Source organism: Leptonychotes weddellii, chromosome 14 (genome assembly GCF_054177405.1).
Source record: "Leptonychotes weddellii isolate Sample4059 chromosome 14, ASM5417740v2, whole genome shotgun sequence".
Classification (NCBI taxonomy): Eukaryota; Metazoa; Chordata; class Mammalia; order Carnivora; family Phocidae; genus Leptonychotes; species Leptonychotes weddellii.
The window spans coordinates 24,135,493-24,154,675 of NC_138382.1; the positions used below are offsets into that span (position 1 = coordinate 24,135,493).

The 19,183-nt window shown below is 38.5% G+C and overlaps 1 protein-coding gene across 14 annotated transcripts in view; it reads left to right on the forward strand.

Moving 5' to 3' along the window:
* Window positions 1-19,183, forward strand: part of AOPEP (aminopeptidase O (putative)) — a 335,871-nt gene that overhangs the window by 22,804 nt on the left and 293,884 nt on the right. For all 14 annotated transcript variants that reach the window (XR_014139966.1, XR_014139965.1, XR_014139968.1 and 11 more), the window contains exon 2: window positions 11,677-12,612. Coding sequence is in view for 8 of the 14 variants with exons in the window: in XM_081802940.1 (XP_081659066.1) it covers window positions 11,816-12,612 (797 nt within the window). In the remaining 6 variants the exon portion in view is untranslated. The remainder of the gene's footprint in view (window positions 1-11,676; window positions 12,613-19,183) is intronic.

Here is a 19,183-nt window from a genome sequence, read left to right on the forward strand (position 1 = left end):
TAGTTAAGGGACTAAAGCAAAATCCCCTTTTCAGTATGTTACCTTGCATTATTTACTCAGTGATAAATGACATTGCCTCGCAGGTGTGAGTTTTGCAATGAAAGACCCTGTTGTAGCATATATTTATACAGGGGGGTATAGGCTGTTAGAATTAGGGTTCCAGAGGGAATTTAAACTCTGAATATCCTGGTACTTGTTCATTTAAAACATAGTTTAATATTGTTTTAACACTGCTTTTTTACTCAAAGTAGAACAAAAATAAAAAGAAATGAACAAAAGTTAAAATGCTAGAAACCAAATAAAGTGACTGAAGGCATATTGGCATATCCTAACCTCCGAGATCAAAACTATAGCAGAGATAAAGGTGATTTTATCTGATTGGCTTGTTTCTGCTGTTTAAAAATAACTTCGACTTTGTTTATTACCTGTTTCAGGCACTGATGAACCATTTCAATCAAATTGGTGAGATATGAAAATGAGGAGCTGAAAGAAAAGTTCTGAGGGGCCAGACAGTTTCGTAATCGCTCAAACCTTTGAGTAGAAAACCTGCTCCATGCTATGTCAATGTGTCCACAATTCATGAGAATTTCTATTAAGGAGGGAAAGAGCCAGTCATTTTGGAGAGTGTTAATAGAGTATGTATTTGTTTTGAAATAGAATTAAAAATTTAAAAATAAATAAGAGGAAATACCAATTTTGAATAAAGTGGAAATTAGTTCAGGCCCCACTTATTCAGAAATTTGGGTAACCTAAGCAGAAATAGGCTGCTGTTTTGCTAAGTACAAAAATAAGGACTTCATAGCAAATTATTATAAAATAAATAGTATTTTAGGACTAATATATGTGAGGCAAGTGTGCTCCCCCAAATTCATTTAACACTTAAAAGATACCATTCCATTATTTTCTGGGCCTCCATTATTTCTTTTTTTTTTTTTTTTTTTAAAGATTTTATTTATTTATTTGAGAGAGAGAGCATGAGCAGGGGGAAGAGACAGAGGGAGAGGGAGAAACAGACTCCCTGGTGAGCAGGGAGCCCGATGTGGGACTCGATCCCAAGACCCTGAGATCATGACCTGAGCCGAAGGCAGACGCTTAACCGACAGAGCCACCCAGGCGTCCCATGGGCCTCCATTATTTCTGATGAGAAATTAAGTGTTATTCTGATGAGAGACCAGTTGTCATTTGTATCTTTTTCCTCCTGCATGTAATATCATTTTGTACTGGCTACTTTCAAGATTTTTTCCTTATTTTTGGTTTTTAGCAGTTTGACTATGTCGTACCTAGGTGTGGTTTCCTTTGTGTTTATCTTGCTTGGGTTTGTTCTCAGATTCTTGAATCTTTAGATTTATATCTCTCACCAAATTTGGAAAATCTTAACTATTCTAAAAATAAATGATTTCTTTTGTAATACTTTTAGATTTACCAAAAGATTTGCAAAGATAGTATAGAGTTCCCATATGCGTATGACACAGCTTCCCCTGATAACATGTTACATAACTATGGTATATTTGTTAAATTACAGAAGTAAATTGGCACAATGCTGCTAAGAACAGATTTTCCACTAGTGTCCTTTTTTTTTTTTTTCCTGTTTTAGGATCCTGTCTAGGATGCCACATACATTTTATAATACCCCCAAGTCTCCTTCAATCTATTATAGTTTTTCAGATTTTACTTGCTTTTCATTGCCTTGACATTTTTGAAGAGTACTGGCCAAATATTTTTTAGAATGTCCTTCAATGTGTGTTTGTCAGATGTTTTCTAAAGCTTAGACTGAGGTTATGGATTTGGGGAAGAATACTACAGAGGTAAGATGCCCTTCTCATCAATTGAATCCTATCAGGGGACAATGATACCAACATGATTTATCACTGGTGATACTAACCTTGATAATGTGGTTAAGTTTTTGTCTGCCAGATTTCACTACTCTAAACTTAGTATTTTTTCTTTCCCATTCTCTATTCTTTGAAAGCAAGTTACTAAGTGCAGCTCATACTCAAAAGGAAGGAAATTAAGCCCTACCCCTGCCTTCTGGAAGAGGTCATATCTACTTCTATTCTTTGGAATCCTTCTTTAAGGGAGGTGTACCCTCCCTCCCCATTTATCAATCATTTGTTTTTATCAGAATAGAGTTATAGGTTATTTATTTTATTCTTTGGGTTCTAATCTAATACCATCATCATTTTCCTGTTCAGATTGTTCTACCTTTGGCCATTGGAAGCTCCTGCAGTTAGTTCTTTTGTTTTTTTGAGATGCCCAATCCCCACACCACACTTTTTTTTTTTTTTTTTTAACTTTCTCCCTTTTTGGGCAGATAGATTAGTAATCGCTCAAACCTTTGAGTAGAAGATGAGCCCAGAGCGTCTATATGATCCTGCATTTTTCCTGCCGCAATCCTAGAATCAGCCCCTTCTCCAAGGAGGCCTGGTTCCTTTCATTGGAAAATGGTATTTAGGAACCATAATCTGGGTGCTGGTTGTTCTCACTGCTCACTGTTTTTAAGCATATTTTTTGCTGCAGCATTCTTATTCATCTGTCCTTCTTGGACTTAAATTCTATATGTGTTGAACCTTTGTCCCATAGGTACCTGCGGTTCTGTTCATTGATTCACATTTTTTCTTTGTGTTCTTCAGATTGTATAATTGCTATATAAATATTTTCAAGATCATTTACTCTTTCTTCTGTAATCTCTAGGTTGCTATTAAACTTCAGTGAATTTTTAATTTCAGATATAGTAGTTTTCAGTTCTTAGAATTTCCTTTTTTTTTTTTAGCAATTTCTATTTCTCTGCTGAGTTTTCCTTAGTTCATTCATTATAGCATTTATGTCCTTAATTATAATACTAATATAATACTACATTAAATTCTTTGTTTATACTAATTCTAATATTTGGGTCCACTCAAGTCAGTTTCCATTGATTGCTTTTTCTTTAAGTATGGGTCATATTTTCTTATTTCTTTTTATATCTAATAATTTTTTATTTTATCTTGGACATTGTGATTGCTACTTTAATAGAAACTGGATTTATGTTCCTCTGAAGAGTTTTAATGTCTTTCTTGTATTAGCAGACAATTAACTCAGGTGAACTCAAACTTCCATATTTGGTTTCCCCGCAGTGGGCAGAGGAAAGCAGAGGTTAGTTCAGTACATTGAGCCATACTTAGACTATTTGGTCTGCCCCTAACATGGATGGTTCAGGGGTTCGTTAGAAAATTGGGCAGTATATATGCAGAATATGGGGCTCATACCTTTTCTGAAGTTTTCCTTCTTTACCATCCAGGTGCTGAGTCACTCCTGAACTCTGTTCTCTGATTTTTTAGCCAGTAAGATTGCAAGTTTCAGTCTGAATTTTAGCTGCATATGGCCAACTAGGACATGCCCTCAGGTGAAAAACTATGACAAGGAAACTCAGTGCCATTCCCTTCTCCTAAGTGTCAGCTCCCTATAGCTTTTGTCAGCTTTTTGCTCACTCTCACCTGCCTTCAGATTTTTTGTTGTCTAGAGTTTATCAGTGCTGCCAGTAGGAGGATTGGTCTGATAAAAGCTACTCTGCTATTACCAGAAGTGGTATTTTCCTTCATTTAAGAGGAAGAAGAATATTAAATGATCAAACAAAAAATGTAAAACTAAAACTGTTGAACTGTGAAGAAGTACTCAGTGCTATGAGATCTAATAATTGGGAAATTGACTTAATCAGTGAGGTCAGGAAAGATTTCCTCAAGGACATGGTTGGGAGAGAGAGAGTAAAGAGAATAGAAGAGGATTCCATATTGAATGAATGAGTAATATGGTCCAGCTTTCTCTGCATCTTGGCTTCTTTCTTTGCACATATTCTTATCCTCTCATTTTTTTTTTGAAGATTTTATTTATTTTATTAGATCATGAGCAGGGGGCGGGGTAGAGGGAGAAGCAGACTCCCCGCTGAGCAGGGAGCCCAATGCCAGACTTGATCCTGGGGCCCCAGGATCATGCATGACCTGAGCCGAAGGCAGACGCTTAACTGACTGAGCCATCCAGGCACCCCCTCTCAGTCTTTAAGCATCTCTCTAGGCTTTTGTGATGATGAAAGGGAATCTGTAGCTATGGTGTCTATAAAGTTATGCAGCAAAGCATGCCCTGCATGAAAACTTTTTAAGCCAGGGGACTTGTGGGTGTGGACCATTTAATTGGTAAAGCAGGCTTCGTGGGCTTCTGGTCAGTATGATTAACTGAATTTTAAGAAAATCCCCCTTCCCACTTCAAGTATTTAGAAATGCTTTGTAAAATACAACAACATACACACACCTATGAACACACACACACACACACGCACACACACACACACACATACACATGCAAATTCACAACCAAGAAGGAGTTATCCTCGTTGACCAAAATGGGGGGGGATTATAAAGTCAGGATGATGAACAGGAGCCTAACCTGAGAGGTTTTGACAGAGGAATGAGAATAGGCTTAATAGCTGTAGGGGGGCAGGGGGGCGGGAAGGGGTCGGGACCCTGATACCTATCAAGGAAGAGGTACTTGACTATAGACCTAGTACATGTGGAGAACTGAAACTGAGTTATCTGTGTAAAGCTAGAAGCCGTGAAGGGGTGACTGGAGAAAGAAAATTCCATCACACTGTTTCAGTAGAGAGCCAAGAAGATTTGCTGTCTCCTCAGGGTTATACATGGAAAGAATTCCTCAGGCTGAAGGAGCACACTGAATCTTGAGCAAGCCAAATAAAAATAAATCCATATTTGGATACATTGATTGAAACAATAGAACATCAAAGATAATAAAAAAAAATATAAAAGCTACCAGGTGGAAAAACATAAATATCAAGAAATGAAGATTGATACCAAACTTCTTAATCCGAAAAAAGAGATGTTGGAATATAGTAATGTGTTCAAGGTGCTAAGTGAAAATAACTATCAGCCTAAGTGAAATAACTACTTAAGTAAAAAGGAAATTGTATTTTCCCTAAATGACTATAACAGTATCTACCATCTCACAGGCTACTCTCCAGTACGATCCAGTGACTCCCCCATTAAGATGTGAAGTTGAGTTCCCTGTCCTTAAATCTGGACTAGCTAGCTGTACCACTCTTTTGAAACCAATAGAATGTAGTTGACTTTTGAGGCTAGGTCAGAAGTCCTTTGGGACACTTGCTTTGGGGGCCACCAGTTGCCATATAAAATGTCCCAACTATTCTGAGACCTCCATATTAAAGAGGCTTTGTGTAGCTACTCTGGTCATCAGAACCCCCAGATAAGCCCATCGTCTGGCTGAGTACCACTGAGTGCTATAGTCGTATTCATAAGATGGCCCAGCTGAGTGTTACCCAAATTCCTGACTCACGAAGTATAATCAAATGGTTGCTGTTTGAAGCCACAAAGTTTTGGGTTAATTTGTCAGGTGGCAGTAGTTAACTAGAGCAAAATTGAACCCTGACAGAAGGAATGGACTGTGAATCAGTCATGAGAAAGAAAGCTGGTAAACAAATACAAATAACTATTGACTTCAGTTTTTCTAAGTTGGGTGAGGGTTGTTAAAAACAATGTGATACTGAGACACTGGCAACAATAATCTGGAAGCTGATAGAGAATGGGGAAAAGGAGAAACTGATGATAAAACTTCCTAGGGTCTTTGTATTATTCAAAAGACTACTAGAGATTGACCTGAAGTAAGCATGTTAAAGAAAGTAAATAGATTGTGTAACTGATGAAGCAGTAGAGGGAAAAAACTCGGAAAAAATGCAACAAAAAGTAGAAAAAGTAAAAGCTGAGTAGCAAAGAAAATCATAGGAGATGGAAAACACAAAATAATTGGCTGAGAGATCAGTGCTGTTATAACAGTAATCATGATAAATGTAAATAAATTTACTTCAGTTATTAAAAATGATTATATATATATTTTAAAGATTTTATTTATTTTTTTGTCAGAGAGAGAGAGCACAAGCAGGGGGAGTGGCAGGTAGAGGGAGAAGCAGGCTCCCTGCCAACCAAGGAGCCTGATGTGGGACTCGATCCCAGGACCCTGGGATCATGACCTGAGCCGAAGGCAGACGCTTAACAACTGAGCCACCCAGGCATCCCGATAATTATATTTTTTAAATGCAGCCAAATGTTGCCTTAAAAAGATATCCAAGGCAAAAGGCAAAACAACTCAGAGCAGTTAACAATAAAAATAAAGGGATAGAAAAGATACATCAGGAAAAAACAAACCAAAAGAAAGCAGGTGTGACAATACCAGTCTCAGGCCAAATGGAATTTCTAGGTGTTTTATCCAGGAAACACTTGCACATGTGCACCAGGAGACATATATAAGGATGTTCATTGCAGCATGGTTTATAATAATGAAAAATTTAAAAGAATTTAAATACTAGCAGAGCAATGTATAGACAAATTGTAGAATATTCATATAGGGACACTAAGCAGCAGTTAAAGGAAACGAGCTAGATTTATGTGCATCTGTATGGTTGTATTTCAAAACCATTGCATGAAAGAAATAAGTTACAGAATAATATGTCAGTGTGACACTTCTAAATACAAAATAATACATTTGTACTTCTAAGAGTCCTTCTAATTCTGAAATTATTTTATCAAATTTCATAGTAATAAGCTATGTTCCTATGCTTATATGCATTTGAATGTCTGAGGAGCTATGCTCAGAAACAATATACTTTTCGGTATATAAAATAGCTGTCATTAAGAGCAATCACTGTATCCTACAGAATGAACACACTTGGAGTAGCAGAAAGCTGTCCTCCTCTGAACAAGTAGCCTGTAGAATTAAATATTTTGTAACTACTCATAGTGTGCTCAGTACTATATAGTAAGCATTTTTGCAATTTCTCCCTTTCTTTTGAGTTGCTTATAGGAAAAGAGATATGGCCTAGAGGGACAGGTGAAGGCTCAGTCGTTAAGCATCTGTCTTTAGCTCAGGTCATGATCCCAGGGTCCTGGGATCGAGTCCCGCATTGGGCTCCCTGCTCAGTGGGAAGCCTGCTTCTCCTTCTCCCGCTCCCCCTGCTTGTGTTCCCTCTACGCTGTCTCTCTCTCTCTGTCAAAAAAATAAAATCTTAAAAAAAAAAAAAATTGAGAGCTATTTGGAGGAAGATGTTGGTTAAGCGTAACCTTCTACTAAACCTATGTAAGCCAGAACCCCTATTCTGTGGATAACGAGAAATTATAAATGCCCTCAGATGTCAATTCCACAGATATTTACTGAGAACCTACTATGTGTAGGGCATTCTACTCAACGTGGTCATGCACACAGAGATGAATCAGGAATCCCTAGTTGCTTATAGACCATTGGAAGGTAGAGGTAGCTGCAAAATGGAGCAGGGTAAGTTGAGGGTCATGAGAATGATACACATGGCCTTGTAGCTGGAAAGGAAAATGAAATTACTCTCTTTAGAGGGATCTGGAATGGCTCTACAGAGGCTATTTTACACATTTGTAGATGTGTGCATTTCTGTTTGGGTGACTGAAAGTGGCAAGGCAGTTTCTTCCCCGTGCCATAACTCTGTTTAGTATTTGATCCTCCCTTCCTCCCCCCTCCTCCCGCCTTTCTCAAGAAAAATATTGCTGTACATTAATTCTTTTGAAGCCTTTAATGGTGTTGCTGAGACAATCATTTAAGCATTTAAAATACATAGCACGTAGTACACTTATTTTAGAGGCAGCAGTGGTTAGCCACTGGAAACTAACCATTGGGTTTGATAAAGGGGGGATTTTATATGTTATGGCTTATGACAGAATGGAAAAATGCTTCAGTGAGACAGGCTGGCATTTTAAATTGGAGCACAATAATGGCAAGAAGTGCTGAAGTCAACAGACTGCTTAGAAATATGGTTACTATTTGCTGAGAGAGGCCTTACAAGGTGGCCACATACAAGCATTTGCAACCACAGTTAGTTCAGTTCTTCCCTAAACATGGGATGTGACCCTGATTGACGTCAGTGAGAGTTGTATACTTGCAGGGAAAGGAGATTCAGGTCATCTAAGAAGCCAAGGCAAGGAGGAAATAGGTGTAATAAGCAACGAGTTCTAACAGACTCACACATTATACATAACTTAGGTTGGAAACCAGACAGAGATGACCATGATCTGAATCTTCTGGGGCTGGCCCCAAACTTCTCCTTTTACCCCCAAAGCTATTAGAATATGAATTGAGTCTAGTCCACACAACTTGAAGATGGTAGACAAGGTAGAATGAGAATATAGAAGACAGTCTTATGAGGTGACATTTGATTTATGACTTGGACAGTATGAAGGAAATGGCCACAAGAGCTGGAAGATGAGAATTCCAAAGGAAAGAATCAGCAAGGAGAAAATATCAGAAATGAGTGACCGAATTGCTTTACCTCTCTGGGCCTCAGTGTCATCATTTGTAAAACTGGAGAGTTCGACTAAGTGAGCCCTAAGGAATTTGTCAGCTCCAAAATGCAAAGAAGTAAAGACTTAGCTAACATGGGCAACAGGGTTAAATGTTTGGTTTGTTTGTTTTTTTCCTGGTTTAATTGAGATATAATTGACATATAACATTGTATTAGTTTAAGGTATCAACATAATGCTTTGATAGATGGATGTATTGCAGTGTTTGTTTTTGAAGATGGTAGCCCTGGGGGGTGTTTGAAACATTAGGAACAGGATGGAAACATTGAGAGGAAGAAAATGTTGGCAAGGGAAACATTTTTTTGTTAAATGCAACAAGATTCCAAATTAGTGGAAGGAGATAGTGTTCGGGGTGTGTGGGGGGGAGCTCTTTCTTCTTTCTGATGTTTCCTGTCTTGTGAGGGGAGCTTAATTACTGTAACATTGCTGATCACTTTAGTTCTTCTACCTTAAGGGAGGTGGAGTGAGAAGACGAAATTGAGCATGTTTTGCTCCTTTCAGCTCTTCCCTTTTGCTTTTGGGCAGCAATCCTCAACTTGGAGAGCTTTTCTCCTTACTTCCCCAGGCCTTAATTCTTGCCTGGGGAGGGTACCCTCTCCTCTGGGAGCTTTGACCTGATCTAGTGTTTCCTGTGACCTTGTGGGTAAATCTATTGAATATGGGGATTCAATTTTCAGGTACCTTTGGTTCCCACACTAAGTCATATTGTCCAGTTTAACCTTCATCAGTAATAATGGTGATATTTTGGTATCCCTCTGCCATATCCTCATCTTACTTTTTGGTATGTTCAGAATTTGGATGGGCAAGAAGAGTGCCATTCATTTGGCCCTTTCAGACCCCAAAAGCTAGGATTCAAGGGGAAAGGAATTAGCTTTGGTGAGAGGGGATATTGTCTCCTTTGAATCAGAAAGGAGAAGGCAGTAGTTGTGAAGAACTACAGATACTTGAGCCATGATGGAGTTTCAGATTCAGAATCATCTCAGTAAAGTAGGAGGCCAAATAATCAACTGAGAATGAGTCAGCAGGCATGGAACTAGAAAGTTAAAAGAGGAAAAGAGTTAGAACTGCAACTATGGGGAGTGTACTCAAGAATCCACGGAAGAGCAAACTGTTGCCAGTTAGGGTGACAAGGTGATATTAACAGGCTTGGTTGTGGATGGGGCTCAAAGGCTGCCTTGTTATCTGCCACCAGTCACAAAGCAGTGGTGAAAACTGCTCTGTAGTATATGTTTGAGTCTTAAATTATATTAAATTTCACAAATAAATGAAAGGATCTATTAGGGTTAGACAATGAATGGTTATATTTATATTGTTACACAAGCTAGACAGTTCTTCAGACATGGTGTACACAGCCACTAAGTTAACCCTTGTCTCGGCTGATTCAGATTTTCTTCTTGTGTGTGTGTGTATGTACTCAGGTTTTAAAAAAAATATTAAGTAAGGTTTTTTAAAGAGCCCAATCAACAAAAGACTGCATATTAGCAGCGCCAAACACCAACAGGATGACGTTTTAACATCCGTTGTTTTTCATTACATAGATATACCCAGTGGCTTTATTGAAGGTTGTTATTCCTTACACGACAAGTTTAGTTGCTTTCATGCAGAAAAGGAAATACTCTGCCTTCTTCCTTTTGCCCACTGATTCTTCTAGAACCAAGGGGAGTGCCAGCTTCTTTATAAAGTAATCTCAAAATATTCTTTGCATCCCTCATTTCTCTCAATTCCTATTACTTTTAAAAAATCAGATTGTATATTCCCACATGCAGTTTGGTGAAGGGTGAGAGAATAGGGAGTAAGGAAGGATTTCAGGAGATGATTGCATTTGAACTGAGTGTGGAGAAAGAACAGAATTTGGCAGGTGGCTGTGGGTGCACTCCAGGTATGGCACATGGCTTAGTCCAAAGAGCATGGAGGCCTGGTGTCAGGTCATCTTTAGGGAGCAGAGTGTTGAGCAGGCCCTTTGGCTAGAGGACAAATATGCAAAGGGTGTATGGTCTCTGTGACTGGGAAAGTAGCATGAAATCAGATTTTTTCCCCCTTAGGGTGGGTAAGATTTTCCTGAGGAAGTAAGGCTGTGGAGATGTAGAAAGTGAAAATTCAGTGGGTTTGATTTCTGGAATGAGATTCTAGAAGGAACAGAATTAAGAGTCTAGTAGACAGGCACATAAAATCTGAGGGGAGGTGAGGAGGAGTTAAACAGAATGAAAAGAGAGGGCTCAGTTTTACTTGAAAAGCTGGTGATATTGTTTTGTAGTTGATAGAAGAATACCTCCTGATATTTAGAAATACAAAAATTATTTTAAATATATCTACTCTGTCAGAGTTGTTATTCCCCCCCCTTTTTCATTTTTGGTAAAAGAATAAAAAATAAAGAACAGCATACGCTGAAAGAAATCAGGTACACAACAGGGACTGAAATAATTTCAAATAATTTTTCTTCTAGGTGGATTGCTATTATAAAATAAGAATACATTTTGATTCAGAACTTTTATGAAGAACTTGGGCATTTTATTACAACATCTGTTTCTACATTTTAATTTCTCTTTTCCTTTTATAGATATTTGCATACTTTTTTTTTTTCCAAATGAGAAGACCTTTTTTTTGCCACAAGAAGGCTATTATCCAGAATGTTAATGGGTTTTCAGCTATTAAGATGTAATGATATACCTTGAGTATTTAACTATAAATTTGACATATCTCCATGAGCAATCTCAAAGGAATACTTAGAATGCACTCCTGGTAAATTGGCTCATTTTCCTGTAATTTACTGGAAGTGCTGATATGAGAGCAGTCCTAATGTGAAAAGTACATTAATCCCTGGAGTTACATTTTATGTATTAAATTATTACTCTCAAAGAATAAAACGTATGAGGCCATTTAGCCTTCATTCACATTTGTTACTTAGAATCACAGTAGAGAAACAGTCACTTATCTTTGATGCACAAAATTAGAAATGATGCATTTAATATCTTTTAAAACAAGAGGCACAGTGATACTCAGTTATGCTTTTGCATAACAATTGCTCTTTCCCCAAACAAGGACTGTTCTAGTTAAGAGCACGATTCTTCGGGCTTTGTGGAGGCCCCTTTCATTCCATTGGTAATTGAAATATTTTTAGAAACCCATAATGCAGCTTTCTTTGATGTCAGTCAGAAAGATTAGTCTGCTTTCTAGCCCTGAGCTTCTGCCACATTGGGGGATTATTTAAGGAGGTAGTCAGTTTGCTGAAGCAGTGGTTGTAGGAACACTTAGGGTCTTGTTTGGAATTTTGTCTAATTGTGTTTTTCTTCTTTGCCAGGGGACTGAAAGTTGTGGAACCACAATTTGTGACACCAGGTGTTTTTTTGGTAAGCAGCCATTTATGATTCCGGAAGATTAAGGCAGATAGGAAGCCCCTTCTGAGATTGTAACAAAGCTCTCGAACAACAATCGACACCATGGACATAAAGCTGGACCCTTCCCGGGATGACCTGCCTCTCATGGCCAACACCAGCCACATACTCGTGAAGCACTATGTACTGGATTTAGATGTGGATTTCGAAAGTCAAATCATTGAGGGCACCATAGTGCTTTTCTTTGAGCCTGGGGACAGATTCGAGAAACAGAGTGGTTCCACCAAGGACACCTGCCGATCAGAGTCAAACGAAGCCTGCAGTTTTAGGATGCCTGCACCCTGCCAGAGTCCTGTGACAGATACAAGAACCTTCTCATCTAAAACAGGATATAATGATTTTGCAATCTGTGGTAAAGGTGAAAAAGATACTTCTGGTAAAGATGGTAACCATGACAACCCGGAACAGGCTTCTGGGATTTCTAGCTCAAAGTACCGCTGTGACACAGGGAATCATGGGAGTGAGGATTTTTTGCTAGTGTTGGACTGCTGTGATTTATCCGTGTTGAAGGTAGAGGAGGTGGATGTTGCTGCTGTGCCAGGTATTGACAAATTTACAAGGTCTCCCAAGCTCACAGTTGTTTCTGAGGAGCTCAGGAATCAGATTGTACATGAACTTGTCACTCTGCCTGCAGGGCGTTGGCGGGAGCAGTTAGACTATTATGCTGGCTGCAGCCAGGCTCCTGGCTGTGGGGAGCTCCTGTTTGACACTGACACTTGGAGCTTACAGATCAGGAAGACAGGGGCTCAGACAGCTACTGACTTTCCTCACGCCATAAGGATATGGTACAGCACCAAACCCCAGGGGCGATCCGTTACATGGACCTCAGACCAGAGCGGCAGGTAGGTTATCTGGGCGCTCCACAGCCCCCTGCCCGTTAATCTCACACACTGGGAGATGAGCCTTTGCACGGATGCTCTTCCACAGGGGACGGTCTTGGCAAGGATGCTCCTCTCTATTCTGTGGCATTACCCATCTAGCCTCAAATCCCTAGGCCCACAGTGAAGCAGGTGAATTCCCAGGCATGCTCCACTCTTAATAGGATTATTTCCTTAAGTCATGATAAAAAGATTACTTTATTCAGCCCCTGTATTTCGGAGTTAGGAGATTGAAAGGCAAGCCTAATGATTAAATCCCGAGCCTAGCTCTCCGTTGGGATCTCTGCTGGCGACCTCAGTGCTGTAGATGGGAGTGATATGTGTCTCTGAGCAAATACTGTCTCAAAGTTCCTTCATATTCCCCCCGAGGGAATAAACTGCCACCAAGTTGGGTCAGTCTGAAGCCTGGCCAAGGGCTTCCAAATAAAGCCAGCTCTGCTTTGTGACTTTCTTACTGAACCTGTCTTTTGGCAGCTGTGCCTCTCTGGACTCTGTCACTTGTCATAGAGTGCAAACCCCCAAACACTGGAAAGGTCTCTTTCCGAGGCGCGTGACACAGCCCTGCCAAGACTGCACACTTGCTCCTCTGGCTGCGGTTCTTCCCATTTGACCCCAGGAGACTCCCGGTTTTTAGTGTAGAGAGAAGGGATTGATGAGGCATTGAGGTGTTCAGGCAAGCCGTTTGTGCTTTTCTTCTTGCCCTTCTTCCAACAGTTGTTCAGGGTTCTTAGAATTTGAGAATTTTAAAATCAAACTTCATTGATTCCTCATTATTTTACCTGTTTGTGCTAATGTACTGCAGATCAATACAGTAATTATTGCAGTTTGGCTGGAGGAATGCTGATCTCAATGAACTTGTTTTGAGCTCCTTCTTTTATAGCATGACTCCCTTGACAGAAGCGGTGGTCTCGGGAAATTGCTTAGATCTCTTCCCCAACCCACCCCCAAAAACCTTTTAGATTTTTTTTTTATTTTAAGCATCACTTCGACTTTGAGCTCTAATTATCCTTTTCCTTACCTCCAGTCTTACTTCTCTGCCCTGGTCTCCTGCCCCACTGAGAATGAGTTCATTTCTTGTCTTATTTCTGTTGGAGTTGAGAAATTGCAGGGTTGGTGCAAACCTACACCAGTACAAAAGCATACTGATTTATATATAGAATAACTTATTGGATATTCTTGTGAGACCATGAGGGAAAGAAACAGGTGTTCTTATTGTATCTTTAAAGTTTTTTGAAATTATTAAGGGTAGGGTTTTCAATAAGATTTAATTAAATATGGCTTCTGAATACTTAATTTAGGAAATCATAGTTTTTAACACTCCCAGATATTTCATTTCTGAATTAGAATAATGGGGAAGAAGAATCTATTGACAGTAGTTGGAAGAAATACTCATTAATGGCTTCAAACATGGCTTTCTTCTCAGTGCTCACTACCCAGAAAGAGATTAGACTTGTGAATTACATTATTACATGTCAGGTGTTGAATAGGAATGAGTTACGGATAAATACTGATTTCCATAAAGAAACCGAAGAGGTGCTAGGGCACATCTTTTTCCTGCAAAGATTGACTTGGCAGATTTACTCGTGATGTCTCCTTTTCTGATAATTCAATAAAATGCATGATTATAGCAGGAGTTTAAACTGTATCCTTGGGAGTTCGTGATTATATGTTAGTAAATAAATGGCACATATGCAGCGTTACAAGAATAATAAATTTTGTTTTACAGAAGAAATCCTCAAAAGATGTTTTCTCTCCCTTTTGTCTTTTTTGGGGGTAATTTTATTACAATCAAGATAATCTTCCATGAATGGCCACCAACTCTTCCACATGCTTACAAATAAATCTAGGTATATATTGGTAACTGTTTGGATACTTTAAGGACTTTAAAATGCCTAAGGATCCCAGGTTGCTAGACAGAAAATATTCCTTAGTGATAAGAGCAGATAATAATCATCAGGGTTACAAAGCTTTATGAATATAATTGTGTGAAAATATATAAAATTTTACAATTGTGTGAAAATTATAATTGGGTAGAGCTTGTTTTCTCCAAGGCATAGAGTCTACATTTACTGAAACTAAAATTTTATCCTTGAGTGGCAGAATACTATCAGCATACCTACATTCTTAGTCCCAGATACAAAATGTTTTATTCTCATTTTACAACTAGGAGAATTGAATAAAGTTACTGATAGCGCCTTGAAAAAAATCTATATTTCAGTTGTGAAAGGGAGCTACATTTCTTACTTTTGATCTTTACCATGTCCCTTATTGTATGCAAAGATTTCAGTACATTTAAAAAATATATTAGCTTTCAGTGAATTTCTATTTTTAAGCAGTTATTAGACAGAAACTTAAGAAAATCTCTAAATTGGTACCTTCCCTTTTGAGTTCTGTCAGTGTCTTCTCCCCTTGTCACCCTCACCCTACCCCATGTTGAAAATAAAACTTAAATTATTTGGTTTGATAATATATAAATAAGAGATCAAAGGATCCCAGGATGGAATGCAAATTGTGACAAAACAATCAAATTATATTAAAAATGTATGAAGCAACCTCACTGAAGGGGCTTGGGGGCAAAGGTGCTGACCTAAGTCACTTTGGAAATGAGTGGAGTTTGTAAGACTAAAGGCAAAAAGAGCTGTGCCTAAATACTGTGCTGTAGTTGATAAAGTTATTTCCTATGCGCGTACCAGTTAACAATTCTGGTACCACTATATGTGTATACTAGAATTGAGCAATTAAGTAAATTAAGTAAATCTGGGAGCCAGGTTTCTCACTGTTGAAGTGGGAGGTTACAGATGAGCAAGAGGAATAGGCTAGAATGATCTCTGTGGTGTAATAGATTAGAACTGGAGACATCACTATAAACTCATGTTTAATGTTTAGTTTAAGATGGATGCAGATGGTTGCATTATAGAAATAATTATAAATAGGTGTTTTCCAAGGATTAGCACGCACACGTAAATTTCCTTGCTTGCCATCTGGGAGGGTCTAGAAGCACAGTGCCTGGGTCTTGGTTTCTAATACCACTCTCCAATAATGAAACCAGGGCTTCTTGGAGGAACGGCTAAGACTGTAGGAAATAATACAAGATGAGCCTGGAGCATCTTGTAGTGCCAGAAAATAAGGAAGTGCTCAAACAGCAGCAATAGTAGCCCACAATTGAGGGTATATGCCCAAGGTCCAAGGAGCCATTGGAAAGAATTCCTAATGACCAAAGCTGAGCAACAATATAAAATAGTTTTGGATGATGACCTAAAGTATAAAATAAGTATTCATGAGTTCACATTAATATAAAGAAATACTTGAATAAATAAACAAATAGAGAATAGACATATCTAAGGTACAGAAGTTGTCCAAGTTATGTAGATACTCCATCCTCAAGGAGGTGGAACATAACTCTGCTCCTTATTAAGTATGGGCTAAGAAATAAGAGTAACTTTACATTGTAGAAACCTGACAAACATGACCTCAGTGAGGAGATCAAGGTTAACATCAAAGTGAGGAGTCATGTTGATATAGTGTGTATCCTTGGTATGATGTGATGAAATGACATCTTTGTGATTGTCCTCCCCCAAACCCATAACCCCAGTCTAACCAAGAGAAAAACATCAGATAAATCCCAGTTGAGGGACATTCAGCAACATACCTGACCAGTACTCCTCAAAACTCTCAATGTTGGGGCGCCTGGGTGGCTCAGAGGGTTAAGCCCTCTGCCTTCGGCTCAGGTAGTGATCCCAGAGTCCTCGGATTGAGCACCACGTCGGGCTCTCTGCTCAGTGGGGAGTCTGCTTCTCTCTCTGCCCCTCCCCTTGCTCATGTGCTCTCTCTCACATAAATAAAATCTTAAAAAAAAAAACCTCTCAGGGTCGACATAAGCAAAGAAAGTATTAAGAAATGGTCACAGTCAAGAGAAGCCTAAGGAGACATGATGATTAAAAGGAATGTAGTATCCTGGAGCAGAAAAAGGACATTAGGGAGAACCAAGGAAATCTGAATAAATACAGACTTTAATAATGTATCAATACTGGTTTATCAGTTGTGACAAATACACTAATATAAGATGTTAATAACAGTGCGTATGGGGTAAATGGGAAATCTGTGTATTATCTTTGCACTTAAGAGTAAACCTAACTGAAACAAATAAGACATTATATGTTAATTAAAAAAAAGTAAATCTAAGCCTGACCAAAAGTAATGTTTATTAAAAAAATAAACTTCAAATCTGGAAAGCAGTCACCATCTTTCTACCTTGAAATCTCTTACAAAAGTAAGGACTGCCTTCCCGTTTTTATCAAGTGGCAATGTTTTCTGGAGAACTGAAAATGTATTTGAAGTTATAAAAGAGTATTCCAATAATTGTCAGTAATTTCTTTTCTCCCCGTTATTATTCTAGTTCTAAAATGAAGTGCCTGATCGTTATAAAAGCTACATTTTCCTACTGGGGCTTAGTCATTGTGGGATTTTGGAAGTTCTTGAACTGAAATGTTCTTTCTGGCCACTGTCATGTAGATACTGGATTAGAGGTGACATTTAAGAAGGACCACCTAAACAGACACATATATGATAGTCTGATACAACATGCTTCTTGGAAAGCCTGTTTACTTCGTGTAATGTGATTTTTTTCTGCCCTCTAAAAATATTTTGAAGAACTTTGAGAACAGGGACAGAGTCAAGAATGTATTAAGGTTGTTGCTAAGCTGGGAAGAAAGGGGACTTGATATCTTTTTGGTTCTAGATCTTCAGTATACTTAAGAAAAAAACTTTTAGAAATGGAAATCTTTAATTCAAAATTTATGTACTTTTCTATTCCACTGAATAAAATGTTATTTAAAACTAAAAGCATTCTCTCTGGTAACCCGTTCCCTTTTCCCTTAGGATCATTATAATAGTTGTGGAACTGGCCAAGTGGTCTAGGGAACCCGAGCTTAAGCTAATGACATCACCGAACATGAGTTGAATGGAGTGGAAATTCAGTTAAATATAGGAAATTCATTTTTAAAACTCCACTTACTTGGATCGTCATTAAAGATAAGGAAACTGGCTAAGAAAATACATTATAATTTAAAGTAATATTAAAAATGTTAAGTTCCTTAAATCAGTATGATGTTGTTTTAGACAAGACCAGGATGAAGTTGGCAAAATACTAAAGAGAATGATTTTTCTCTATTATGTTTATTACTTAGCTGTTGGACCAAGGAAGATGTAGACTTTTGGAGTATTTTTAGTTTGACATCAAAACCAGATGTTAAAACATGGTTTTTTTCTTCCCCCATGAAAATAGTTTCATTGCTTAATATCTCGCTATAAAGGAAAGTTTGAAAAGAATGAGCAGAAGATCTTTGGGGAGATTTCAGGTCTAAAAGGAACATTTCTACAGTTAATCCATTTTTTTCTTCCTGCTTCAAGAAACCAATACAAAATTTATGAGAACTGAAGTGGAAGTACACATTAATGCTATAATATCATTGTAAGATTACAGGAGGAATTGATAATCCCAAACTTGAAAATATTTAGAAGGGTTCTATTTTAGCCTTTCTCCCCTTGATTCTAGATCTACCTCTATTTACCAGAATCCCAGATAAGTCACAGGAGAAAAGGCAATGATGGACTGTCTTAATTTACACAAGTAACCCAAATGACTAACCAACCAAATAGAAAAACCCTGAATAACCAAACATCAGTAGAAAATAACAAATCACAATGACCTAACCAAAGAGCATAGTGTGTTGGAAAGAACCTGGAAAGTGAGAGCCAGGAGACCAGAATACTCGTCTGAGCTGTGCTGCCCCTTAGCTGTGTGACTTCAGATAAGGCCTTTTACATCTCTGGGGCTTAATTTTCTCGTGTGTTAAAAAGAGATTTCATCTTAAGATCTCCAGATGAGACTTCCAAATGAGAAATACTGTCTTTGCCTTTATAAACAGCTTGCCTGTTTTGCACCCGAAGCACTTGTGCTGAAAAAAAGTGGTGAATTTCTGACTCAAAGCCACTTCCATTCAGTCCAGTTCATTTTGTTCACAAAATCTGAGTCCAAGCAGCATTCTCCTTGCACCTGCCATATGTCCAGTATGATTTGGGGATCCCAGTTTTGGTAATTGTGCCATGAAGGAGAATATAATAAGGAAGGTCTGTGTGTAGAGTTGCGGAGAGAGAGTGAGTCATAGTTGACATTTCCTACTTTAGTAGTCTGCCTCTTGGTTTTTGTGGCAAAGAAAGCAAGAGGGTTGCTTGCTTGTAACTTGGGTTTAATGAGAACATGGAGTCTTACAAAAGATCAGGTGCAGGAAGGAGAAGAGATGTTAAGGAATTGGAGGAGGCCTGAAGACTTTGTAACCCAGGCAAGTTTTCTAAAAGAATCGGACTCACAGAAATGTCACATCTGTGGCCTCCTGGCCTCCAGTGACCAGATCAGTACTTCATTGTGGGAAAACATCCCAACAAGCCACACCCATGGCAACTCTGGGCTCATCTCATCACCTCCTGCCTGCTTCTCCTAAGGCAGCCCTCTCCCCAGTCACTGAATGGTGGTACC